This window comes from Tachyglossus aculeatus, chromosome X4 (genome assembly GCF_015852505.1).
Source record: "Tachyglossus aculeatus isolate mTacAcu1 chromosome X4, mTacAcu1.pri, whole genome shotgun sequence".
Lineage (NCBI taxonomy): Eukaryota > Metazoa > Chordata > Mammalia > Monotremata > Tachyglossidae > Tachyglossus > Tachyglossus aculeatus.
Window position 1 is genome coordinate 49373852 of NC_052098.1, and position 25962 is coordinate 49399813.

The following is a 25962-nucleotide window of genomic DNA, read 5'->3' on the forward strand; positions in this document are numbered from 1 at the left end:
GACTTGCCTAAGGTCACATAGCCAACAAGTGGCGGAGCCCATATTAGAACTCACGTCCTCTGCCTCCCAAATCCGTGTTCTTTCCACTGTAAACTCAAGGGCAGGGAACGTGGTTAACCAACTCCGCCGTATGGTACTTAATACAGTGCTCAGCGCACTGTGAGCGCTCACTAAATACGATTGATCGGTCCCATCCCCTCTGCCTAATGTCTCCCAGCTCTTCTGCCTGATTTCCTTTAGGTCCTATCCCGGGGGCAGGGTGGGAGGTTCATTCATCCATCCATTCATCCATCCAATCATATTGACTGAGCGTTTACCGTGGGCAGGGCACTGTACTAAGCGCTGACTAGTACCAGGGCGAGTAACGGGGTCAGCTTCCAAGGGGGTAGGGATGGGGGAGGTGGAGCAAGGCGCCATGTGGCGGCCGCCCATCCCCACCATCTTACCTCCTTCCTTTCCCCACAGCACCTGTATATATGTATATATGTTTGTACATATTTATTACTCTATTTATTTATTTATTTTACTTGTCCATATCTATTCTATTAATTTTATTTTGTTAGTATGTTTGGTTTTGTTCTCCGTCTCCCCCTTCTAGACTGTGAGCCCGCTGTTGGGTAGGGACTGTCTCTATATGTTGCCAATTTGTACTTCCCAAGCGCTTAGTACAGTGCTCTGCACATAGTAAGCGCTCAGTAAATACGATTGATGATGATATGTTGCCAACTTGGACTTCCCAAGCGCTTGGCACAGTGCTCTGCACCCAGTAAGCGCTCAATAAAAACGATTGATTGATTGATTGATTGACCCCAGTTCCTCAGCCGAAGCCCCGCCCCTCTCAAGTCCTCCCAGCCACAGAGTCAGCGGGCTAGAGGGACCGGAAGCAGCAGCAGCGAGGGCCAGAGCCTCCCCTCCGCCCGGCGCCTTTCACTTCCGGCAGCCACCTGCCCGGAGCAGTCGCGGGAGTCCTCCGCGGCCGACTAGAGCGCCCCCCCCGCAGGGCCGGGCGTTTAGCGGGAGGGTGAGCGCATCCCAGGACACGTGGCCCGCTCCCTCGGGCTTCTCCCGGTCAACGAGGCCAGGTCGCCCCCATAAGCATAATAGAGACGCGGGCTTTTCGCCTTGTCCCTCTGTCTCTCGATCGCCCCGCCCCCGCCGGCCAGAGCGGCCCTTGCCCGCCACTTCCGGTTTGGGGGGGGGGGGGAGACGGCGCAGATGGGGTAGCAGGAAAGAAGGGAGGGGAGAGGCAGGGGGCGGGGCCTGGAAGGGGGCGGGGCCTAGGCGGGGGGCGGGGCTAGAGGGCTATAAGGTGGGGGGGGGGGGGCGCGGCCGAGTTGCTCAGAATTTGCCCTCCTTTAGGTTCCCGGGCGGGAGGCGATCGGGGGAACGAGGCTCGGAACCCCCCAAAGTGCCCGTTGGGGGGTGTCATACGTTGCCCACGGCAGTTTCCCCCTCTTGTCTGGCTCTGGCCGGGCCTGGGGAGGTGGGGGGACGGGGACCCTGAGAGGGGAAGGTTTGGAAGGGGCTGAGGAGCAGGGCTCGTCCCAGCACGGGGGGCGGCGGGGGTGGGTGGGGGGGTGTTAGTTGACAAAATGGCTGGGCCCGTCTCCGTACCCAACCCCGTCCAGACGCTTCAGGAGGAAGCCGTCTGTGCCATTTGCTTGGACTACTTCACGGACCCCGTGTCCATCGGTTGTGGGCACAACTTCTGCCGGGCTTGTGTGACCCAGCTGTGGGGCAAGGAGGAGGATGAGGAGGAGGCCCTGGAGGAAGAGGAAGGTGGGGAGGAGGAGGAAGAGGAGGGGGCGGCTGAGGCCGAGGCCACCGGCGACGAAGACCCCAGTGACTGGGATACCCCCATGAGGGAAGAGGAGTATGAGGGGGACATGGAAGATGAAGAGGAGGATGAGGCGGATGATGAGGACTTCTGGAACGCTAGCTTCAATGGAGATACGTGGGACGACGTGGACTACCTGTGGGACGACGATGCCGAGGAGAACTTTGACTACTTTTTGGAGGAGGAAGAGGAAGAGGAAGAGGCCCTGGAGGAGGAGGAGGAAGAGCCCGAGGGCAGGCCTCCCTCTCCTGCCACCTTCCAGCCCCGCCGTCCCTTCACCTGCCCCCAGTGCCGGAAGACCTTCCCCCGCCGCAGCTTCCGGCCCAACCTGCAGCTGGCCAACATGGTGCAGATCATCAAGCAGATGCACCCCAACCCCCGGCAGGGGAGCCGGCCCGGGAGCGGCCCGGATCAGGGCTTCTGCCCCAAGCACCAGGAAGCCCTGAAGCTCTTCTGCGAGGTGGACAAGGAGGCCATATGCGTGGTCTGCCGCGAGTCCCGCAGCCACAAGCAGCACAGTGTGGTGCCCCTGGAGGAGGTGGTGCAGGAACTCAAGGTTAGTGATGCCCGGGGCGGGCCTGGAGGGCCGAAGACACGGCACCCGCCCTCGAGGAGCGTGCCGCCTGACGGACCCAGGCCGAGGCGTGGGAGGGTGGGACTTCCTTGAGAAGTCGCCACCCGCTCACTCCCCCTTGGAGGAACCTCTCAGGTCCCTCGCCCCCGCACCCATCACACCTCTCAAACCTAAACTCTCAGACCACCTCTTTGACCACTGTGGAAGGGAGACGCCCCCGGTGAGGCTTAGACGCTCGAGGATGCAGATTCCAACATGGCCCGAGGTCGACCGAGATGCCCCTGCAGGCAGAGGGCAAGACACCTCCCCCTGAGCCCCATGTGGGGCAGGGACTGTGTCTGACCTGATGATCTTGTGCTTACCCCAGGGCTTAGTCCAATGCTTGGCACAGAGTAAGCACTAAACAGGTGCAGCCTTGGTTCGGTATTATTAAAAGTGGATAAAGCACGTGTCCCTAAAGCCCCAGGAGGGCCTGGATTGGACCCGGGGAGGTGAGCTGACCCTTGCCCCCCTGGAGGACACTTTGGTCTTTAACCCTCCTTGCCCTGGGGCTCCAGGTCAAGCTCCAGGGCCAACTGGAGCCCTTGAAGAAGCAGCTGGATGCTGTACAGAAACTGAAGGCCAAGGAGGAGAAGAAGATCACAGAGCTCAAGGCAAGTGGAGAGTTGGCTGGCTGGGTGCGTCTGCTGGAGGAGGAGGTGGGGGGGAGGGAAAAGGGTGGGGAGTAGGGTGGGAAGGAGGGGAAAGATGGGGAGGAAGGAGGGAGGGGGAGGGAAGGGGAGGAGGGGAAGGCAGCGGTGTGGGGAGGAGGTGGGGGGATCGTACATGCCAGCTTGCTCTGCACATATGTAGTCCTTTCTTTGTGTGTGTGTGTGTGTGTGTGTGTGTGTGGTGTATTTAAATGGTTACTCTGTGCCAGTCACTGTAGTAGGTGCTGGGTTAGATACAAGCTAGTCAGGTTGGACCCAAGCCATGTCCCACACATGTTTCACAGTCTTAATTTCCAGTTTACAGATGAGGTCACTGAGGCACAGAGAAGTAAAGTGACTTGTGCAAGGTCACACAGCAGACAAGTGGCGGAGCTGGCATTAGACCCCAGGTCATCCGACTTCCAGGCCTGGGCTCTATCCATTAGGCCATGCTGCTTCTCCCCCTTTTTTTGGTTAATGGTATTTAAGGGCTCACTACGTGGGGTAGATACAAGTTAATCAGGTCCGACACAGTCCCTGTCCCGCAGGGGCTCACGGTCCAAGTAGGAGGGAGAACAAGGTCTGCTGTGTGACCTTGTTGGGTAAGTCACCTAAGTTTTCTGTGCCTCACTTCCCTCATCCGTAAAATGGGGACTAAGCCCGTGAGCCCCATGTGGGACCTGGACCCAATCTGATTAACCCTTATCTACCCCAAGGCTTAGTACCATGCCTGGAACATAGAAAGCACTTAAGGATTACCACGGGGGGAAAAAACAAAAAACCAAAAAAACCCCTAGGGCTCAGGACTCGGTCACGGTAGGGGCCCGGGAGCCTGGAGAATCCAGCCACCCCCTTGATTCCCTTTCTCTAGAGCCAAATGAAGTTGGAGCTGCAGGCAGTGGCGTCCAAGTTCAGCCGGCTGGCGCGGTTCCTGGCGGAGGAGCAGGCGGGACTGGAGCAGTGGCTGTGTGGTCGACACGAGGCCCAGCTGGACCGGGCCGGTGCCGCCATGAAGCGGCTCGGGGAGCGGGCCTCCCAACTGAACTGTCTGATTGCCGAAGTCCAGGAGTGCAGCCAGCAGGGTACCCTGAGGCTGCTCAAGGTGAGTGAGTAGGGCCCCGCCTGGCCCCTGTTCTCTTCCCCCTGCCCTTTGTCCCGTCCCTCGGTCAATCAGTTATATCTATCGAGCGCTCATTGTGTGCAGAGCCCAGTCCAGAGGGAGAGATGGGCATTACAGATTGGGGAAAGGATGGGGACCTAAAGGGCTGTGCGGGGTACAGGCCCGAGGGCATAGGCAATGCAGAAGGGAGGGGTTGGTCAGGGGAGGCCTGCTGGACCCTCCGTCCTGCAGCGGGAAGGGTTCAAGGTAGACACTAAGGAAAAAGCCACCGAGGGAGGAGACGGAATCTCCTGCAACGGAGCGGTTTCCTCGTGTCCTCCGGAAAGGCTGGGTGTAGCTTTGCCCGAAGGTCGGGGGGGGTGGGTGAGTCGTGGCCGCACGAGGGCTGAAACTAGACCCCGAGCGCTCTGTGGGTAGAGAATCGTGTTTACCAACTCTGTTGTGCTTTGCAAAGTACTTAGTACGGTGTTTGGCGCAGACTAAGCGCTCGGTGCATACCAGCGGTTGAGTGGGAGGGCGCCCAGAGTGGGGTCCCTTCCTCAAGTATCCTGTGGTCTGGGTGGGGGTGGGGACCCCCCCTTGGCTGGCTGCCGGGCACTGACCCTCCCTCCCCCGCACCCTTTCCCCTCTTCCCAGGATATCAAGGAGACCTTCGACAGGTGAGACCCAGGCTCCCGGTTACACGGCTGTCCCGGCCTGGGCTCCTCAGGCCCCCCTTGGGTCCAGAACCAGGTGCCTGGTGTCGTTTTCCCCTCCCTGGGTCCCCCGGCTGGCACCCACGGGGCGCCGCCCCCTTCCCGGTCCCCTGCTGTCCCCCAGGTGTGAGGAGGTCCAGCTCCAGCCCCTGGATATCTCGTCCTCGATCTTGTGCCACCCCCACAACCAGGACTTCATGATGGATGTCATTGTGAGGAAGATGAGCCGGACCTTCTGTCAGGCTGGCCGAGGTACACGATGTCTTCTCCTCCTCACTCCCCCTCCGCACATACGCTTAACCATCCAGCACAACCACCCCGGACACACACATACACACTCTCACGTATTCGGCACAGCCCCTCCACAAACACAGGTAACCGTTCAGCACAGCCCCCTGCCACCCCAACCACACACCTAACCATCCAGCACGGCGCCCCCCACCCACAACCAGCCAGTGCAGACCCCCAGACATCCACACACACCTGCCCCTGGAATGGGGGGGGGGGGGCTGGTGGGGGGGGGTCCCGGAGAAGGGGGAAGCCCCTTGGCGGCGGCTCCCTCTTCGCCTGCCACCGTCCCCCCCCCCCCACCCCCCCCCCGTCTCCCGCAGTGGACCTGTGCCTGGACCCGGACACGGCCCACCCGGCCCTGAGCCTGTCCCCGGACTGTCGCTTGGTGCGCCTGGGCGAGCGCTGCCCGGCCCTGGCCGGCCGCCGCAAGCGCCACCCGGCCGACCTGTCGGTGCTGGGCGCGCACGGCTTCCGCTCGGGCCGCCACTACTGGGAGGTGGAAGTGAGCGGGCGGCGCGGCTGGGCCGTGGGCGTGGCCCAGGAGGGGGCGGGGCCCGGGCAGGGGGGCGGGGCCCCGAGGGACGCCGGCGCCTGCGCGGTGCCCGCCGCTGCCGGCGCCTGCGCACTGCCTGCCGCCGCCGCCGCCGCCGCCCGCCCGCGGCACCGCCACCACCATCACCGGCGCCGGCCCCCGGCCCCCACCGCCGTCGCCCTCCATCCCGATATCTGGATCCTGAGCAGCAACGGCAAGCGCTACCAGGCGCTCAGCTCCAGGGAGCAGGTCCTGCTCAGCCCCGGCGAGAAATTGCGCCGCCTCGGGCTCTACCTCGACTACGAAGCGGGCTACTTGATCTTCTACAACGCCGACACCCTGGCCCACGTGTACACCTTCTGCAATGACTTCCTCGGGGATCGGGTCTTCCCCTACTTCCGGGTCCTCTCCAAGGGGGCCCGCATCAAGCTCTGTTCCTGAGTGGCTGGCGACGCCCCCCCCCCCCCCCCCGTGCCCGACCTTCTCGGGGGCTCGGGGGAGTCCCTTATCCTGCCCCCTCCCCCCATTTGGGGGCGGGGGCCTTGCCCTCTCTTGCCAAGGGCTCTGTCCCTCCCCTTTGAAGATCTTGCCCCCCTCTCCCCCGATCCGATTTCCAATGTTTGCAGGATGGGGATCTCCCCCCTTCCTCCTCCTCCGCCCCCACCCCTTTGACTTTTACTCTTCCACTCTCAGATGCCGGGCCTACTCCAACTCTTCCTCCAACCTCCGCCACTTAAGTGGAGCAGAGCCCAGAGGGGTCAGAAGTCAGCTTCCTCAAGGGGGTTCCTCAGGCAGAGTGTTTTTCTAGCACCCCCCCCCCCCCCCCACCGTTTGCTTGCCGGGCTCGGCCAGGCCTGGGGCATTGCTATGTGGCTCGCCGTGACCCCTCTGTTCGCTCCCTGGATTCTGAGGACATTAGGCTGCTGGGGGAGAAGCTGCACCTGGAAACATGACAATAAAGTTTGTTTATCAGTTGTTGCAGCCGTCTGGTCCCTTTCCCTCAAGAGGTCCCTACTGCCATCTGGATCCTCACTCTAAAGCCAATCTCCCCCCGCATTCTAGAACCAATTTCCCTGCACCCTCAATCAATCAATCAATCGTATTTATTGAGTGTTTACTGTGTGCAGAGCACTGGACTAAGCGCTTGGGAAGTACAAGTTGGCAACGTATAGAGACAGTCCCTACCCAACAGTGGGCTCACAGTCTAGAAGGGGGAGGCAGAGAACAAAACCAAACATAAAATAAAATGAATAGGATATGTACAAGTAAAATAGAGTATTAAATATGTACACATATATACAGGTGATGTGGGGAAGGGAAGTAGGTAAGGCGGGGGGGGGGGATGGGGAGGAGGGGGAGAGGAAGGAGGGGGCTCAGTCTGGGAAGGCATCCTGGAGGAGGTGAGCTCTCAGTAGGGCCTTGAAGGGAGGAAGAGAGCTAGCTTGGCGGATGTGGGGAGGGAGGGCATTCCAGGCCAGGGGGAGGACACGGGCAGGGGGTCGACGGCGGGACAGGCAAGAACGAGGCCTAACGGTGAGGAGATTAGCAGGCAGTATTCTAAACACTTGGGCACATACAAGATTGGTCTCACCCACACTCGCCCCCTGCAAATCGGCCCCAAACTCCCCTCCTATGGCAGGAAGGATGCCTGAGTTGACAGCAAGCCCCTACCTGGAAACAGTGGGGCCAAGCAGATGGAACACGAGATCCAGATGCAGGAGACGCGGAAGTCAATAATTGGGACAGGGACCTGTATTTTTTATGGCATTTGTTTAACACTGTGTTCCAGGCATTGAAGGTAATTGGGTTGGACACAATCCCTGTCCCACTTCGGGCTCATGGTCATAATTCGCATCTTAAAAGACGCCCCAAGCTCTGTCCCCTCCGCTTCAACGCTGCAGTCCTGGCCGCCACATCTCTACTGCATCACCCCCCACCCTATAGGCCTGGGGTAGAGACTTCCTTCCCCCACTGACTGAGAAAAGACAATCGTTTCCAAAAGACAGAAAAAAAAAAATCTTTATTCCGAACACGGTTTGGGCCGGGAGGGGCCCTCCGGCCAGGCCCCGCCTTATCGGGTGCCGATGGTCACCTGCCACACACGCACCAGGTTGTCCGTGTAGCCGGCGAACAGCGTCTGTGGGGGCGAGAGAGGCAGACGGAAGATCAGTATGGAGACTGAGAAAGCTGAAGGCTAAAGGGGAGGACGGGAAGAAGCAAATCCAGCCCCCTGGCTAGTGTGCCTTCTCTCTAACCCCAATCCCTCCTGCTATAGCTTCTGGCCAATCAGGCCACTGTGGCGCCCATGACTGGGAGGGCAGTTTTCGACTTCTCATCTCCCACCTTCCTGCGTCCCCCTGGCTTCATGATGATGGCATTTATTAAGTGCTTACTATGTGCCAAGCACTGTTTTAAGCACTGGGGAGGTTACAAGGTGATCAGGTTGTTCCATGGGGGGCTCACAGTAATCCCCATTTTACAGATGAGGGAACTGAGGCCCAGAGAAGTTAAGTGACTGCACCAAAGTCACACGGCTGATGACTGGCAGAGCCGGCATTTGAACCCATGACCTCTGACTCCAAAGCCTGTGCTCTTTCCACTGAGCCATGCTGCTTCTCTGCTCTTCCCCCCCCCCACACCCACAGCTCTCAGGTACCTACCTGTAATTTTATTTATTTCCATTTTGAACCGACTCCCTCGAGCCCTCCACAAGGATCCCTCCCCCAGAGCCCAGGCCCTGCTGATCTGCATCCCCCAAGTCCCACACCCACCCTGGGCTTGGGTGCAGAGCTCAGAAACAGCCTCTTGGTCTCAGCAGGGGCAGCTCAGATGGCATGTTAGAACTCCTCATCGCTCTGGCCCACCCCCATGCCTCCCCCTGACCTCCCCGGCTCACCTGGCCATCAGCCGACCAGGCCAGAGAAGTGCACTGGGGTGGCTCTGCCTTGCTGCTGGTGCTGATCACTTCCTGCTTCAGCTCATCCACGATGATCTTGCCCTCCAGGTCCTGGGGCGGACAGGGGAAGAGGGTAGGGGACAAGAAGGACCGGGGGTGGGGTGTGTGGGGGTGGTGGTGTCACAGTCCATGCTCCCGTTGGGAGCCCCCAAGGGACAGGGACCGTGTCTAATCCCCACCTGTGCATTCCCTCCCAGCACTTAGTTCAGTGGTCTGTACATGGTAAGGGCTTAATATTCATTCATTCAATTGCATTTATTGAGCGCTTACTGTGTGCCGAACACAGTACTAAGCGCTTGGGAAGTACAAGTCGGCAACATCTAGAGCCGGTCCCTACCCAACAACGGGCTCACAGTCTAGAAGGGGGAGACAGACAACGAAACAAAACATGTGGACGGGTGTCAAGTCTCTTAGTACATACTACTCCACTCTTGGACTCAGACCTAGCCTCCCTGGCTGGCCTCTCTTTTCACCTAGCTGGCTAGAAGGACCTCCAGGCCACCGTGTCCATCCTCCTGTCTCAGAACCACACACAAACACCCCTCAACACATCCTTAGCAATGCTAACTTCTCTCACACATCTGAGCGGCCCCCCCACCTTCTCCAATGGTTAGTCCATCCCTTCCAGGTAAGGAGTATTAATAGTACTACTATAGCAGTAATGGCATTTGTTAAGTGCTTACTATGTGCCAAGCACTGGGGGGGGGGGGAATATAAGATGATCAGGTTGTCCCACATGGAGCTCACAGTCTTAATCCCCACTTTACAGATGAGGGAACTGAGGCCCAGAGAAGTTTAGTGACTTGCCCAAAGTCACACAGCTAAGTGACAGAGTCAGAATTAGAACCCATGACCTCTGGCTCCATGCTCTTTCCACTGAACCACGCTGCTTCTCTTATGTGACGCTATGTTCAGAGCACTGTATTAAGCGCTGAACGCGGACGCACAGGTGGAAACTAGATGGGGTAAGGAGGCTCTCACCTCTGCCATACACTCTGTTCTCAGAGTCCCTCGGGAAGCCAAGCCCCGGCCTGCCCACCCCAGTCCCCCAGACCTCCTACGATCCTCGGCGCCAGGCAGATGCTCAGAAACAGCCTCTGGATTTCAGCAAGGGCAGTCAGATGGCATGTTGGTGATCATCAGCGCTCTGCCGGGCCGCCCCTGCCTCGGCCCTCCCCTTCCCGCCCCGGCCCCCCTCCTCACCCAGATCTTGATGCTGGGCCCGGTGGCGGCGCACAGCCAGTAGCGGTTGGGACTGAAGCAGAGGGCGTTGATGATGTCCCCGCCATCCAGGGTGTACAGGTGCTTGCCCTCGTTCAGGTCCCACAGCATGGCCTGCCCATCCTGGTGTGTGGAAATGGGGAGAAAATGGGGGAGGGGGGTGTTCAGGGACTGGTACCGTCCCTGCCTCACAACCCTGAATGCTCCACACAGGGATCCCTTCAGAATTGCAGGACGTGTCGTCAGCAGGGGTCGGCCAACGTGCGTCATCTCATCACCGGACCCAAATCCCACTTCTTCACCAGCCCGCCCGCCCACCTCCCCAGAGCAGGCACACACCTTGCCCCCAGAGGCGCAGAGGGAGCCGTCGGGGGAGACGGTCACGGTGTTCAGGTAGCCCGTGTGGCCAATGTGGTTGGTCTTCAGCTTGCAGTTGGCCAGGTTCCAGACCTAAAAAACGGGCAGACGCCGGCTATCGTTGCCCCGTGCTCCTCAGGGGCCGGGGGGCCAGGTAGGGGGTTCCCACGCAGCTGAGACTGGGGGCTGTTTGTGCGGGGCGGCCTCACCTTGACCAACTTGTCCCAGCCACAGGAGACGATGATGGGGTTGCTGCTGTTAGGTGAGAAGCGCACACAGGACACCCATTCTGAGTGGCTCTCGTCCTGCGGGGGAGAGGAAGCTCAGCGGGTGCTGAAGGTCGGCCCTGCCCCTCTGACAGTAGCCCCCAACTGTGGTCCCGATGGAGCCGGCCAAGATGCCAGCCGCGCTCCGCTCCGCCTCCCCCTCACTGGGAAGCCCCCTCAGACTTGCAGCCCCCTTCCTCCAACATTTAAGATCCTGCTCCGGCAGGCTAACTGTGCTTCCGGGCTTCTGCCCTCCCCTCAAAAGGCACCGGTTTTTTGATAAGGGGGACTGGGCCGATGTCCCCTTGGGGCCCTTTCCCGCCTGCCGTCCGTCCGCCCCTCACCTGCACGGTGTACTTGCAGACACCGAGGGTGTTCCACAGCTTGATGGTCTTGTCCCGGGAGCCAGAGACGATCTGCCGGTTGTCGGAGGAGAAGGCCACGCTCAGCACATCCTTCGTGTGGCCCACAAAGCGCCGTGTGGTGGTGCCGCTGCGTGGAAATGGGGCAGGGGGACGGATGGGGTCACTGCTCTGTCCCGGGGCGGGGGGCACCTTGCCCTGCACCGTGTCTCCCGAGCATCCCATCAGAATTGCAGGACGTGTCGTCAGCCCCGACGGGGTCGGCCGCTGTGTGTCATTTCTCATCCTCGGGACCCTCCGCCCCAGCCTGACCTGGGCTCCCCCCCCACCGCAGTCCCATCTCAACAATCGCCACCAGAGACTTCATGCTATTTGTGGGGAAACTGAGGCCCAGAGAAGTGCATTGGCTTGCCCAGGGTCACATGGCAGACAGGTGGCAGAGCAGGGATTAGGACTCATATCTTCTACCCACCAGCCCCTTGCTCTTTCCACTAGGCCACACTGCTTTACAGTACACTGAAACCCACCACCCAACCCCCTCTCTTTTTAAAAAGGTATCTATTAAGTGCTTACTGTATGTCAGGCACTGTTCTAAGTGCCAGGGGAGATACATGGTAATCAGGTCGGACAGTCCACGTCCCACATGGGGCTCGCAGTCTTAATCCCCATTTTACAGATGAGGTAACTGAGGTACAGAGTTACTTGCCCAAGGTCACACAGCAGACAAACTGTGGAGCCGGGATTAGAACCCACATTGATCTGTCCTTTCCCCACAATTCTACCAGGCCCCTGCCTCCGCTTTCCCCTCCCAAGCATTGGGCCCAAGTCCCACCCGTCCCCGTCCGACTCAGCCGGCAGCACTGCAGGTGGGTACTTGCGTTGTGAGATCCCAGAGGCGCAGAGTCCCGTCCCAGGAGCCGGACAGGGCGAACTGTCCATCCGAGGAGATGACCACGTCGCTGACGAAGTGGGAGTGGCCTCGCAGGGCCCGCTGGGGGATGCCGTAGTTGGTCTCGTCCCGGGTCAGCTTCCACATGATGATGGTCTTGTCTTGGAGGGACAGAGAAGGGGGACGATCAATCCGCCAATTGTATTTATTGTACCCTTACTATGCGCCTGGCAGCATCCAAATTTAGGAGTTGGTAGGCAAGTTCCCTGCCCACAACAGTATAGTGACGGGAGAAACGTCTCACCCACACCCTCCCTCTTCCTGGAACCCCCTCCATATATGACAGACCACCGTTCTCCCCCGCCCCCCCTTCAAAGTCACTTTAAAAATCACATCTCCAAGAGAACTTTCCTGACCAGGCCCTCTTTTCCCCTATTCACCTTCCCTTCTGCACTTGATTGATATTCACCCCAGTTCCACAGCACTCACGTCCACCGCCTTACACTCTGCTATTTCTCTCATCTACAATCTGCTTTCATGTCTGCCTCGCCTCGTAGACTGTAAGCTCTGTTTATAACGTGGTATTTGCTAAGCACTTAATATGTGCTAGACACTGTACTAAGCGCTGGGGTCAATATGAGATAATCAGGTTGGACAGTCCATGCCCCTCCCACACGGGGCCCGGTCTTAGTAAGCACTCAATAAATGCCATTGATTGATCTCCTTAGATATGCCCACAGGGAACATGTCTATCGACTGTAGTATTAGACTCTCCCAATAGGTTAATACAGTGCTCTGCACACAGTAGGTGCTCAATAAAGACTATTGACTCTTGATTAAAGGGCCTGCAGCCAGTTCATAAAAGGTCGACTAAGACTATGCAGCCAAGAACAAGCCCAGTCATTGATGGATTGTAAGTTCCTCCTCTAATAATAATAATGATGGCATTTATTAAGCACTTACTATGTGCCAAGCACTGTTCTAAGCGCTGGGGAGGTTACAAGGTGATCGGGTTGTCCCACGGGGGGCTCACAGTCTTTATCCCCATTTTACAGGTGAGGTAACTGAAGCACAGAGAAGTGAAGTGACTTGCCCAAAGTCGCACAGCTGACAATTGGCGGAGCCGGGACTGGAACCCATGAACTCTGACTCCAAAGCCAGGGCTCTTTCCACTGAGCCACGCTGCTTCCCCAAGACTGTAAGCTCCTTGTCAACCAACTCTATTCTCCTACACTCTTCCCAAGCACTTAGTACAGTACTTTGCTCACAGTGAGCACTCAATAAAGGACCGAATGAGTTAGGTGATCCCTTAGATGGATTTTAAAGACTCCACCCAGTTGAAGAATCCGGACTCTGGCTACCACCAGGTTCATGGCCCCCCGGGGACAAGGCCAGATGCTCAGAAACAGCCTCTGGTTTTCAGCAAGGGCAATCAGATGGCATGTTAGGAGTTCATCACGGCTCTGGCCCAAGCCCCGGGGCACCCAGCCCTTCAACTCCTCAGCAAGGTGATCGTGTTTACCATGAGAAGCACTGCACGGCCGGGTGGAAAGAGCAGGGGCCTGGGTTCTAATTCCAGCTCCACTGCTTGTCTGCTGGGTGACCTGAGCAAGTCACTTCTCTGTGTCTCATGGACCACATCTGTAAAATGGGGATTAAAAATTCGACTCCCTCCTAGACTGTGAGCCCCATGTGGGACAGGGCTGCGTCCAACCTGAACCTTGTATTTACCCCAGAGCTTCACTAACCGAGTCGGTGTTCAAGGGCACTTACTGACCCATTTACTATGCTAGGCTCATTGTGGACGGGTAAAGTTTCTCCCAACACTTGTTACAGTGTTCTGCACAGAGTAAGGGCTCAATACATGTGATCGATTGCAGAGCACTATACTAAGCACTTTGGAGAGGACTCCTGCCAACCAATCGCCCCCTTCCTCAGAGGAAAAACTGCAATAAGCTGGACCCTAATGATTGCACCTCCACGAGGAGAAGGGGAGAGGCCACATAACTCAGTGATCTCCAAGCACCACCGCCCTTCTCATCTTCAGTTCCCAGGTAAGGCCTGACAGAGATTTCCTGCAAGAGCCTTTTTTTGGCGGAAGATGTGCAGTACAGAGAGGGGGGGAAGACGTGGCAGCAGGCCTCCTCCTCTCACCAGGGCCATTCCTTTCTTTCCTCTGATGTCTCCCCAGACCACCGGGCTTGGTTGTCTCGCCCCATGTGGAGGGAAATCACTGGAACTGCGGCCTGCAGACACGTGGGCAGGATTCCTCTCGCGGCCTGCAGAAGTAGGCCCCTGCCCGAACCTTAGTCCCTTCTGCTTCAATTCCTGTGGCCTCCCCTCTTCCCCGTTTAAATCGCTTGGCTCCCTCTAACCCTAATAATAATAATAATGGCATTTATTAAGCGCTTACTATGTGCAAAGCACTGTTCTAAGCGCTGGGGGGGATACAAGGTGATGAGGTTGTCCCACGTGGGGCTCACAGTCTTAACCCCCATTTTCCAGATGAGGGAACTGAGGCCCGGAGAAGTGAAGTGAGTTGCCCAAAGTCACCCAGCTGACAAGGAGCCGGGATTTGAACTCATGACCTCTGACTCCAAAGCCCGGGCTCTTTCCCACTGAGCCACGCTGCTTCTCTAAAAGCCCCCACGATGGGTGACTGAACAATTCACAAGCTCCCCCCCGCCCGGGCAACTCGATGGTGCTGCCCGAGGCCTCAGTTTCCACCCATGCAACCCAGAAATTGGGCCTTTCTCCGTTCATATGTTGGAATCCACCCTCTCCATCATGAACTGCAGGGGCCCAAGACGTCCCCTGAAGTGTATCCTTTGCAGGATCCCGCTCCTGGAGGTGCACCCCCCAAAACCAAGAAAAGTGGTCGATCCCGCCCGCCCCCACCCTCCGACCAGGAGAGAACAATGTAGAACAGCCCGATACCTCGCGAGGCGGACAGGATCATGTCCGGGAACTGAGGGGTGGTGGCGATCTGGGTCACCCAGCCATTGTGGCCCTTAAGGGTGCCACGGAGGGTCATCTGCTCGGTCATGGTTGCGGAGGTTCTGCGGGCCGCTCCTGGGGGGTGGATGGAGCCGGATTGGGGGGAGCGCTCGGGAGAGACCCGAAGCTACGACCGCACGGCGCCGAGGCTCAGCAAGGAAAGGGCGAGCGCTTCCGGCCGGAACCGGAAACAACCTTCCTTCTCTGGACCAAAATGGCGGCGCCCACCGAGGCCTCCGCACCCCAAGATGGCGGCGCCCAGGGTTATCCGTACACAGTGGGGGTGGACAGATCATCAGGGCGACGCCCTTTTGAAAAAGGTTTTTTTTTTTTTTTAACCTGGCTGCGGCACGGACGCCCCCTCTGGGCGAGAAGTAGCGTGGCTTTAGTGGAAAGAGAGGCAGAGGTCGTGGCTTCTAATCCTTCACTTAGCTGTGTGGCTGTGGGCAAGTCACTTCACTTCTCTGGGCCTCAGTTGCCTCATCTGTAAAATGGGGAGGGAGACTGTGAGCCCCGCGGGGGATAACCTGACTACCTCGTATCTACCCCAGCGCTTAGAACAGTCCTTGTCGCTTAACAAATACCATAGTTATTATTAAAACACGGCGGCGCTCGTTCATTTCAATTGCCCGTGAGTACTGGTCCTGAGGTTGTCGGGATTGTGTGGAGGTGGTTAATAGAGGAAAATGGGATGGCAAACTATGTACTGGACAACACCATGACACTCTGGACCTTAATGAAAAAGACTTTCCGGCTCACCTTATATGGAATCGGAAGGAGGCCTACTGTCGAGTGCCCGGCTAGCTCAGTCGGTAGAGCATGAGACTCTTAATCTCAGGGTCGTGGGTTCGAGCCCCACGTTGGGCGTAAATATTTTTTTGCTTTTTTTTTTTTTTGCTTTGTCTCGCTTATGAAGAAGAGACCTGTAAATTATTATTTATTTGTTTATTAAGCCAAAAAGTTAAAGACCAAGAATCCCTTCTCCAGGAGCTGGATATTGGGGAACCCCGATTCCCAAACTCCCAACCTGGCTTGGCCAAATTTCCGCGACTCCCTTCTCTTCTGTGCAGACGATATGTCCACTACTGTCCTTCCCATTCATTCAGTCGTATTTATTGAGCGCTTACTGTGGGCAGAGCACTGGACTAAGCGCTTGGGAAGTACAAGTCGGCAACACTTAGAGACGGTCCCTATCCAACAACGGGCACACAGTCTAGAAGGGGGAGACAGACAACAAAACGAAACAAGTAGATGTGTCAATACCATCAGAATAAATAGAATTATAGCTATATACACATCATTAATAAAATAGAGTAATAAATATGAACAAATAAAATAAACGGAGTAATAAATATGTACAAATATATATAAGTGCTCGACCCCCAACCCACGTCCTACCTCTGGCCTGGAATGCCCTCCCTCCACACATCCACCAAACTAGTTCTCTCCCTCCCTTCAAAGCTCTACTGAGACATCACCTCCTCCAGGAGGCCTTCCCAGACTGAGCCCCCACTTTTCCTCTCCTTCTCCTCCTCCCCTCCCTCTGCCCTACCCCCTTCCCCTTTCCCAGCCACAGCTCAAGAGATTTTCTGCCTGATTTCAAAATCTACCTCCTCTAACCTGTGCCTCTGACTGACCCCATCCCCTCACCTTCTGAAAACACGTGCTCCAACCTAAACCATCACCTTGAATTGCTCACTCTTTGACAACTCCTTCAGCTCTGCCTTCTATCACACTATTGTGTCCTAACGTAAAAAAAGTTTGGACATCTCCCTCCCTCTCATTCCTGTCCAAACTCCTGGAACAGGTTGCATGCACTCGCTGCCACGGCTCACAGTCTAAGTAGGAGGGAGAGCAAGTATTGAATCCCCTTTTTAAAATTAAGGAAACCGAGGCACAGAGGAAATGAAGTGACTTGCCCAAGGTCACCCAGCAGACAAGTGGCGGAGCCAGAATTAGAACCCAGATCCTCTGACTCCCAGGCCTGTGCTCTATCCACTAGACCACTCTTCTGCCAAGGTGTGCATCAACAAGGTGATGCTGGCATTAGTGCCCCTGGCATGAAGTACTAGTGAGGCAATAATAATAATAATGATGATGGTATTTAAGTGCTTACTATGTGCCAAGCACTGTTCTAAGCACTGGGGTAGATACAAGGTAATGAGGTTGTCCCACGTGGTGCTCACAATTTTACAGATGAGGTAACTGAAGCTCAGAGAAGTGAAGTGATGGGGCCAAAGTCACACAGCTGACAAGTGGCAGAGTTGGGATTAGAACCCACAACCTCTGACTCCCAAGACCGTGCTCTTTCCTCTAAGCCACGCTGCTAGGGGATCCGTGATGAACCGTGATCCTGGTGTGTGGTCCCTTCAATCATGGTAACCTGTTGGGAAGGTCGTGTGTTAACCCAGCAGGTCACTGATGGCCGTGCATTCAAAGCATTTGAGGGCAGGGACAATTTACAGCCAACGTGACCACGAGGTAGAGCTGATGCCTTGCTTTGCTGTCTTAACCCAGCTGGCAGTTGTCATGGTAACTGCTGAGGTCTCTGCCACCCTCATTATCTAGCTAGGTGGATTGATCAACTGATAGACCGTAAGCTCCTTATGGGCTGGGAATGTGTCTGTTAACTGTGTTGTACATAGTAAGCACTCTATAAATAAAACTGATGATGATGATGATGAACTGGCTATTTTCAGGATTCCTGCCCGGCTGGTCCAATTTGTGGATTGTCCTAGGTGGTTTTGCCCAGCCGAGGTAGGCACTCCACTGCTTACACTAATTCCTTATGGGCAGGGAATTGTTTATTTATATTAATGTCTATATCCTCCTCTAGACTGTAAACTTGTTGTGGGCAGAGAACGTGTCTACCAACCCTGTTATATTGTACTCTCCCAAGCGCTTAGTACAGTGCTTTGCATACCGTAAGTGCTCAATAAATACATTGATTGATTCGAGCATTCTACGAGCTCTGGGTGGAATACAGTTTCACCTGTTTCATCAGTGTCAACATTTGTGGTGTGACCCTATCTATGGCCACCTTCTTTTTAATGGTATTTGTTAAGCGTTTCCTATGTGTCAGACATTGTACTAAGCATCGGGGTAGATACAAGCTAGACAGGTGGGGCACAGTCCGTGTCCCACATGGAGCTCACAGTCTTAATCCCCAGTTTACTGATAAGGGAACTGAGGCACAGAGAAGTGAAGTGAGCTGGCCAAGATCATACACCAGACAAGTGGTGGAGCAGGAATAGAACCCGGGTCCTCTGACTCCCAGCCTGTGCTCTTTCCAATCAGCCATGCTGCTTCTCTAGGCCTGGCCATCTCTCAGTCCTTAGTTTCCTTTAGCAGTAATAATACTATTGATTAAGCACTTCTGTGTGCAGAGCACTGTACGAAGCACTGAGAGAGAACACACATGTGGGAATTAGATGTGGCCCTTGTCCCTCGGGTGGGGGGGACTCGCAATCTACAAAACTTGGCTCCTCAGGTATGACCAAAAGAGCCCCATACTCTTGATAAAGCAAGCCTCTTTTCAAGACCAGTCACCTGCTTCTCCTCTCCTAGTTCTTGCCTATCTCTTGGGGTCCCAGGTGTCCTGGCCTCCTATTCTCCCTTAATCCCACTCATGAATCAGACCCTCTTCCAGCTGCTCTCCCACCTGGGAGACCTTCCCACTCTGGGAGGCTCCACCTCTTCCCATCTTGAAGGATCCTCTATAAGAGGACAAGGCCTGGAGTAGCGTCTGTTAGAGAGCTTGGGAGTAGGCAGCTGAGGGAGGGGTTGCTTGCTTTGGGGGAGGAGGTAGTTTTTTTTTATGGGCCTGGATTTTTAGGGAGCTTCATGGATCCTGATGAGGGAGGTCAGGAAGTGCCCACAGGGGTAGAGAGGGAAGATGATGAAGAAGAAGCAACAGCAGCCCCACCATCAGAGTTGACTGTAGCGGGAGTGGGTGGAGGAGCCCAGGTTGGGGAGTCCATGTCTACAGCTAGCCTTTATTCCCCCTTTTCCTTTTCTTCCCACTCCTCATTCCTCACTCCTGGAAGACATGTTGGCTCTCCTCATTGGTCTGTGGAAGAAGTCCATGACCTAGCCCATTCCCAGGAGGCAGCGGGTACCTCAGTCTCTTCAAACTATGCTCTTTCCCCAGGAGAGGGCATTTCCCCCTACTTTCTTGTCTCCCCACATCAGGGAAGTTCTTCACACTATTCTGCTTCCCCAGGGGGGCCCACTACCCCAAGGCTTCCCCTTTCTCCCCATCCTCCCTTTTCTCTAGAGAGGAGGGATCCCTCAGCTTCTCTGGGCTCTTCAGGCCCATCCATTTCCCCCCAGTTGGGTGCTTCAAGTCCTTCTGCTTCTCCAGGTAGAAGTGGCCACTCCTTACCCCCTGGGAGAGAGGGCCTTCCCCAGTTATCTGGTGTTCTTGATGGGCGGTCCACTTCTCTCGGCCCCCCTATCTCCACAGAGAGGGGAGGTGCTCCAGGCCTTCCTGCTTCCCCAAAAGGTGCTCATGCTGCTGATGGGGGGTGGCCCCTCTTACACCAGGTTGGGGGGAGTCCAGGTCATTCTGCTTCCCCACTTTCTGGGCCTGGCTTGAGTCATTCCCCTCTTCCAACAGGAGAGCCTTCTCTTGAACCTAACACTGCCATCCAGTTGCAGGCCTCCAGTGGGGCTGCCTCTCCTGGAGGGGGAAGCCCCCTGGGCAGTCCCAAGTCCTCCAGTGGAGAGAGCACTATTGGGGAAGGTAGTTCAGGAAGCACCTTGGGGGAGTCCCTCTCCCCTGAGGAAGAGAGTTCCCTAGGCCCACCCCTCACTCCTGGCAGGGAAAGCTTTCTCCTCGAATCCACCATGTCTCCAGATCTGGGGAGCCCCCCTCACTCTCCCGCCTCTCCCAAAGAGGATCCCATGTTACAACATCCCTTGACCCCTGGCAGAGATCTCTGTTTTGAGTCTTCCATCTCCCCTATCGGCTTCCCCCAAGAAGTGGACCGCTCCACCACAGCCGAGGGGGTGGTGGCCTTGAACTCTCCCCCTCCCTCAGGGCCGGGCAGCCTCGAGGCCGGGTCCTCTCCAGGTCCGAGCAGGCAGGCGGCCCACCCCAGCCCAGCTGGGAAAGTGGGTCTCTTAGACCAGGCTGCCGGGTCACCCTCCTTGCCCTGGCCCATCCCCTCCCTGGAGCTGACCGCTCCTTCTCCTCCTCCGGGAGAAGAGACTTTCCCTATCCCGTCTAGCCCCTCCACTGGCTCCTCAGAGCCCAAGGCTGCTGGGGAGAAGGACTCCTAGATGCTTTTCCTCTAAGAGAGCGTGAAGGCAGAGAGTCGTGGGCCGGAGGAAGCATGTTGGGGCGCGGGGGGGAGATGCGGTGCTGCAGTCCTGGAATTGCAGGTAAGAAGGGCTAGGATTGGGTCTAACTGGAAGGTCCTTGCGGGTGAAGAGAAGTTCATGTGCAGAAGACCCATCTTTTTAACAGTATTTGCTTAGTGCTTAAAATAATAATAATGATGGTGTTTATTAAGCGCTTACTATGTGCAAAGCACTGTTCTAAGTGCTGGGGAGATTGTCCCACAGGGGGCTCGCAAATGTGCCAAGTGCCATAGTAGGTACGGGACAATGAGGTTGGACACAATTCAGGTCCCACATAGGGCTCGCAGGCTAAGTAGGAGGGAGAACAGCTTTTGACTCTCTCTTTTACAGATGAGTTACCGGAGGTGTGGAGAGGTGAAGTGACTTGGCCAAGGTCACAGCAGGCAAGTGGTGGAGCTGGGATTAGAGCCCAGGTCCTCTGACTCTCAGGCTCTTTCCACTAGACCACACTGCTTTTCACTATCACATCTTCCCAGTGAGTATGCAAGTCACTGAATTCTTCTATTTAAGCACTTACTATATGTCAAGCACAGTTCAAAGTGCTGGAGTAGAAACAGATCAATGGTATTTATTGAGCATTTACTGCATGCAGAGCACTGTACTAAGTGCTTGGGAGTACAACATAACATGTAATCACATAACAATAGGTTACAATGAAGCAGGGAATGTCTATCAACTCTCCCAAGCACTTAATACAGTCCTCTGCACAAACTAACTCCATAGTACTTCAGATGTGAGGTAGAGTGAGATTCAGTTTTTAGAACAGAGCTTGGCTCATCCTAAGTGCTGAATAAATCCTGTTGTTATAATTTGGCACAGTTAATGTGTGCCACCTGAGGCTTAACTTGTGGGAAGGAATTAAAGATGGTGATTCCTAAAGAAAATGGAGGATCATCTAATCTGGGGGGAATCCCTTGTTTTCCAAGGAGGAGGTGAGGAGCAATGGCAACCACCTGGAGGTGAGAGGCTAAACATGACCACCAGTGAGGAGAGCAGAAGGCAATGAGCAATCGATGGGGACTGAATTCAGCTCTTAAATAGAGGGTAAACGGTAAAAAGCTGGAAAGGGGGTGGGTAATCAGGATCAACTTTGGCTTAAGGCAGGAAACAGATGAGATGAGCTCAGTGTAGGCATGGAATGTCTAACAAATCGGATTGTACTTTCCCAAGTGCTTTAATATAGAGCTCTGTACTCACTAAGCCCTCAAATACCATTGATTGCTTTAATGTCTGTCTTCCCCTCTAGGCTGTAAGCTCACTGTGAGCCGGAAACATGTGTACCGACTCTGTTGTGTTCTCTCAAGTGTTTAGTACAGTGCTTGGCACACAGCAAGTGCTGAATACAGTCCATTGATTTTTTAGAATGAAACCAGCTCCACTAATGCCTTTTTGAGTTGGGTTGCCATGGTAATATTAAAAGGTCAAGGCCACCTTCAAGGATTGCAGGTGGACAATTGTGCTGTACAGACAGTGGATGTGCCCTGAATAATGAAAAAAACAAAACTAGAGAGCAGTTAAGTGGGAGAGAATTTGAGTTGAATTGCCATGGAATCAATCAATGATATTGAGTTCTTACTGTGTGCAGAGTACTAAGTGCTTGGGAGAGTACAATATTGACAGTTGCTAGATATGTCCTGTCTACAGGGATCTTACAATCCAGAAATATCTGAATGCTGCAGAACGGCAACAGTGTAAAAATCTTAGCATGCAGCAGCATCTCAAACTCACTTTCGACCAAAATGCTGATAGGGTTGCGTACAATGTTGCAACTAGAACCTAAGATTTCTGCTGTCCTTCGAACGGTAACTTGGGTCCCATGGGAAAATCCTGTTCCGCACTTGCAGATAGCGTCCTGGCTTGCGGTGTCCTTCCATTTCTCTCTCCCCCCTCCAGCTGGACTTTATAACTGTACATGTGGGGTTAAGGGCAGAGGAGTTGGAGGGGTTAGTCCAGTGCTCTGCACACAGTAAGCGCTCAATAAATACGACTGATTTATTGATGATTTATTGATGAATGAATGAAGGCCGGTGTCTGCCCTCTTGTGGCCAAAAGGAGGCATTGCAACACCTGCCTCGGCGGATCTGGGTTAATGAAGGCCGGCACCGGCCTGCCCTCTTGTGGCCAAAAGGAGTCATTGCAACATCTGGCTCAGCGGATTCAAACCGGAGTCCTGGACGGAGCGGGTTTTCTCCGTCTAGTAATACTACTACTACTACTACTACTACTACTACTACTACTACTACTAATGGCATTTGTTAAGCGCTTACTATGTGCAGAGCACTGTTCTAAGCGCTGGAAATGCCAAGCACTGAGTGGATACAAGGTAATCAGGTTGTCCCACATGGGGCTCACAGTCTCAATCCCCATTTTACAGACGAGGTAACTGAGGCACAGAGAAGTGAAGTGACTTGCCCAAAGTCGCACAGCTGACAAGTGGTGGAGCTGGGATTAGAACCCATGACTTCTGGATCCCAAGCCCGCGCTCTTTCCACTGAGCCATGCTGCTTCTTAATGGCCAAGCACTGTTCCGAGAGCCTCTGTAGGTTCAAATTAATCGGATCGAACGCAGTCCCTCTCACGTGGGGCTCACAGGCTAAGGAGGGAGACAAGTGTAAGCCTGTTGTGGACAGGGGATATCTAACAACTGTTGTAACCTCCCAACCACCTAGTACGGTGCTCTGCACGCCAAGTGCTCAAATAGCATTGATTGACTTGACCAAGGTCACATAGCAGGCAAGTGGCTAAGATTAGAACCCAGGCCCATGCTCTTTCTGCTAGGCCATGTTGCTTGGAGGCCACGCTGAGCATCTGTTTTCTGGATGGAGAATGAGGGGGTGGGAGAGGCAGCAGACAACATACCAGGGGTTATGGGTGGGGACCAGGTGGGAGAACTATTTGTCATGCTCTCCAAAGTGTTTAATACAGTGCTCTGAACACAAGTGTTCAGTAAGTACCGTTAGAGGAGTGCTAAGGAGCAAGAATCCCTCTTGAAGTTCAGCCCACATCTGAGCCAAGGGCAAGGCTGAGCTGGGGGTGAGAAGGGAGTAGAGGCAGGGGACATGGGTGAAAGGGTCTTCTATTCCTCCTCACCCCTGGAATCTAACCTAAATCCGAGGAGGCTAGAGACGAAGTAAGGAAGTCTTCAAACCAAGTGCCTCGTTCTTGCCTGTTCTGCCGTCATCCCCCTGGCCTGGAATGCTCTCCCTCTGCACATCGCCAAGCTAGCTCTCTTCCTTTCTTCAAGACCCTACTGAGAGCTCACCTCTTCCAGGAGGCCTTCTCACACTGAGCCCCCTCCTCCCCCTCCCCATCCCCCTGCCTTACGTCCTTCCCCTCCTCACAGCACCTGTATATATGTTTGTACGTATTTATTACTCTATTTTGTACATATTTATTTTATTTTGTTAATATGTTTTGTTTTGTTCTCTGTCTCCCCCTTCTAGAGTGTGAGCCTACTGTTGGGTAGGGACCGTCTCTATATGTTGCCAACTTGTACTTCCCAAGTGCTTAGTACAGTGCTCTGCACACAGTAAGTGTTCAATAAATATGATTGAATGAATGAATATTTATTCTATTTTGTAAATATGTTTTGTTCTCTGTCTCCCCTTCTAGACTGTGAGCCCACTGTTGGGTAGGGACCGTCTCTATATGTTGCCAAGTTGTACTTCCCAAACGCTTAGTACAATGCTCTGCACACAGTAACACAGTAAGTGCTCAATAAATACGATTGAATGAATGAAAATGTAGTTGAGGAGCAGCATGGCCTAATGGAAAGAGCACAGGCCTGAGTGTCAGAGGACCTGTCTGCTGTGTGACCTTGGATAAGTCACTTCACTTCTCCGTGCTTCAGTTCCCTCAGCTGCAAAATGAGGATTCAATACCTGTTCTCCCTCCTACTAAGACTATGAGCCCCATGTGGGATCTGATTATCTTATATCTACCCCATTGCTTAGAACTGTGCTCTTAGTACAGTGCTCTGCACACAGTAAGCGCTCAATAAATACGATTGAATGAATGAACTGTGCCTGGCACAGAATAAGCACTTAAATACCACAATTATAATTTTATTAAGGTGGAGGCAGGGGAAGGGATGAGACTCTCACCTGGGGAAGCAGAAGGACCTAGTGGATAGGGCACAAGTCTGGAAGTCAGAAGGAAAGAGCCTGGGCTTTGGAGTCAGAGGTCATGGGTTCAAATCCCAGCTCCGCCACTTGTCAGCTGTGTGATTTTTGGGCAAGGCACTTAACTTCTCTGTGCCTCAGTTCCCTCATCTGTAAAATGGGGATGAAGACTGAGCCCCCTGTGGGACAACCTGATCACCTGGTAACCTCCCCAGCGCTTAGAACAGTGCTTTGCACATAGTAAGCACTTAATAAATGCCATCATTATTATCATAGTTATCCCAATGCTTAGAACAATGTTTGACTTAATGATTAACAAATACCATTAAAAAAAACCTAAACACTTGCTCTCTCCCACAGAAAAGATCACATTTGAGGAAGCTAACATATCCACAGCTGGATCTTCAACCCTCTCTGGACAGGAGAAGTCCACTGAGCTGGTGTCTCCGACTGAAGTGAGGAAATGGGGGGGGTGGGAGGGGGCAGGACACCTGGGTCTTGGGAGAGAAGTGGGGACTGGAAGCGTGAAGGGATAGCAAAGGCTGAAGAAGCTTGGGAGTCAGAGGACCTGGCTTCGAATCCCAGCATTTGTGTTTGCCTGCTGTGACCTTGTGCAAGTCACTTTGCTTCTCTGTGTCTTAGCTTTCTCATCTGCAAAACGGGGGTTCATTGTGGTACTGCCCCACCTGATTATCTTGCATCTACTTATTTGATGTCTGTCTCCCCCCTTCTAGACTGGTAGTCTGTTGGGCAGGGATTGTCTCTGTTGCTGAATTGTACTTTCTAACCACTTAGTACAGTGCTCTGCACGCAGTAAGTGCTCAATAAAAGCAATTGAGTGAATGAATGCAGTTCTTGGTACATATAGTGTGCGTTTCTGGGGTCTGATATTCTCCCCCCTCTCTCTTCTCTTTCCCACAGGGGAGCCACAAGCCTCATCAGTGGACATCTGCTCTGGAAGTGAGTTTGAGGGGTGATAGACCCGGCGGGGTGGGGGGGTGCCCTGGGAATGAGAGGTGGGAAGGGAGAAGTTCCATTCAGCTACTCCCACCAACTCTCCCTTTTTTAGCTCCTCCGTCGCTGCCTTGCCTCCATCTAGTCTGGCTCCTCTGCTCTCCACGATGATGGATTCTCTGCTCTGTCCGGGACTGGCCTTGCTGTCTGCCTCTTCCAACTCCTTCGCTCCCAAGATAGAAGACCTTGCTGCCCGGCTTCTCCCAGCCCACCAGCTCTGACCCAAGCTCTCTCGCCTCCCAATTGCCTCTCCCTACGTGGACCAAGTTTTGTTTTGTTTTTCTGTCTGGAGGCTGTCCTTTTCCTCCACCAGATCTGTCGCCCTTCCAGCCCCCACCAAGGGCTTCTCCATTCCTGCCCAACTTCATGTCTCTTTTTTTAACCTCCTCACCATAAATAGGAGGGAGGATGGAGTGTGGGAAGGATTTTTATCCTTAATGAAAATTCTATATTTAATAAAGACTTTTTTGCAGAGAAACCTCAGTCCTCTGTTTAGGGGGCTAGGGGAGGAGTGGGGATTTGAGTGGCAGGGGTAAGCAAGAAGATAATCACTCATTGCCTACTTTATGCAGAGCACTGTTCAAAGCGCTTGGGAGAATATGATATAACAGTTGTCAGCCATTCCCTGACCACAATAAGCTTAGAGGTTAATGGCATTTATTGAGCACTTACTATGT

At 54.6% G+C, this 25962-nt stretch overlaps 2 protein-coding genes and 3 non-coding genes across 5 annotated transcripts; 2 read left to right on the plus strand and 3 right to left on the minus strand.

The window, feature by feature from the left end:
- The first annotated feature begins 1592 nt into the window (after positions 1-1592).
- Positions 1593-6194, plus strand: TRIM41 (tripartite motif containing 41). The gene is made up of 6 exons (XM_038769699.1): positions 1593-2393; positions 2969-3064; positions 3972-4202; positions 4857-4879; positions 5040-5167; positions 5527-6194. The coding sequence occupies exons 1-6, from the start codon at positions 1593-1595 to the stop codon at positions 6177-6179; spliced, it is 1932 nt and encodes a 643-aa protein (XP_038625627.1). The 3' UTR covers positions 6180-6194.
- A 1545-nt stretch (positions 6195-7739) lies between these two features.
- LOC119948147 (receptor of activated protein C kinase 1) lies at positions 7740-14933 on the minus strand. Its single transcript, XM_038770064.1, has 8 exons — positions 14727-14933; positions 11779-11950; positions 10883-11030; positions 10482-10577; positions 10255-10365; positions 9898-10038; positions 8635-8745; positions 7740-7875 (listed from the first exon to the last, which is right to left on the minus strand). Exons 1-8 carry the CDS (start codon positions 14833-14835, stop codon positions 7810-7812), a joined length of 954 nt encoding a protein of 317 aa, XP_038625992.1. The 5' UTR covers positions 14836-14933; the 3' UTR covers positions 7740-7809.
- On the minus strand, positions 9778-9843 carry LOC119948345. Its single transcript, XR_005456747.1, has one exon. It is a non-coding gene; the product is annotated as a small nucleolar RNA SNORD95 (small nucleolar RNA).
- On the minus strand, positions 13185-13254 carry LOC119948357. Its single transcript, XR_005456758.1, has one exon. It is a non-coding gene; the product is annotated as a small nucleolar RNA SNORD95 (small nucleolar RNA).
- A 647-nt stretch (positions 14934-15580) lies between the features above and the next one.
- On the plus strand, positions 15581-15653 carry TRNAK-CUU. Its single transcript has one exon. It is a non-coding gene; the product is annotated as a tRNA-Lys (tRNA).
- Positions 15654-25962: the final 10309 nt, after the last annotated feature.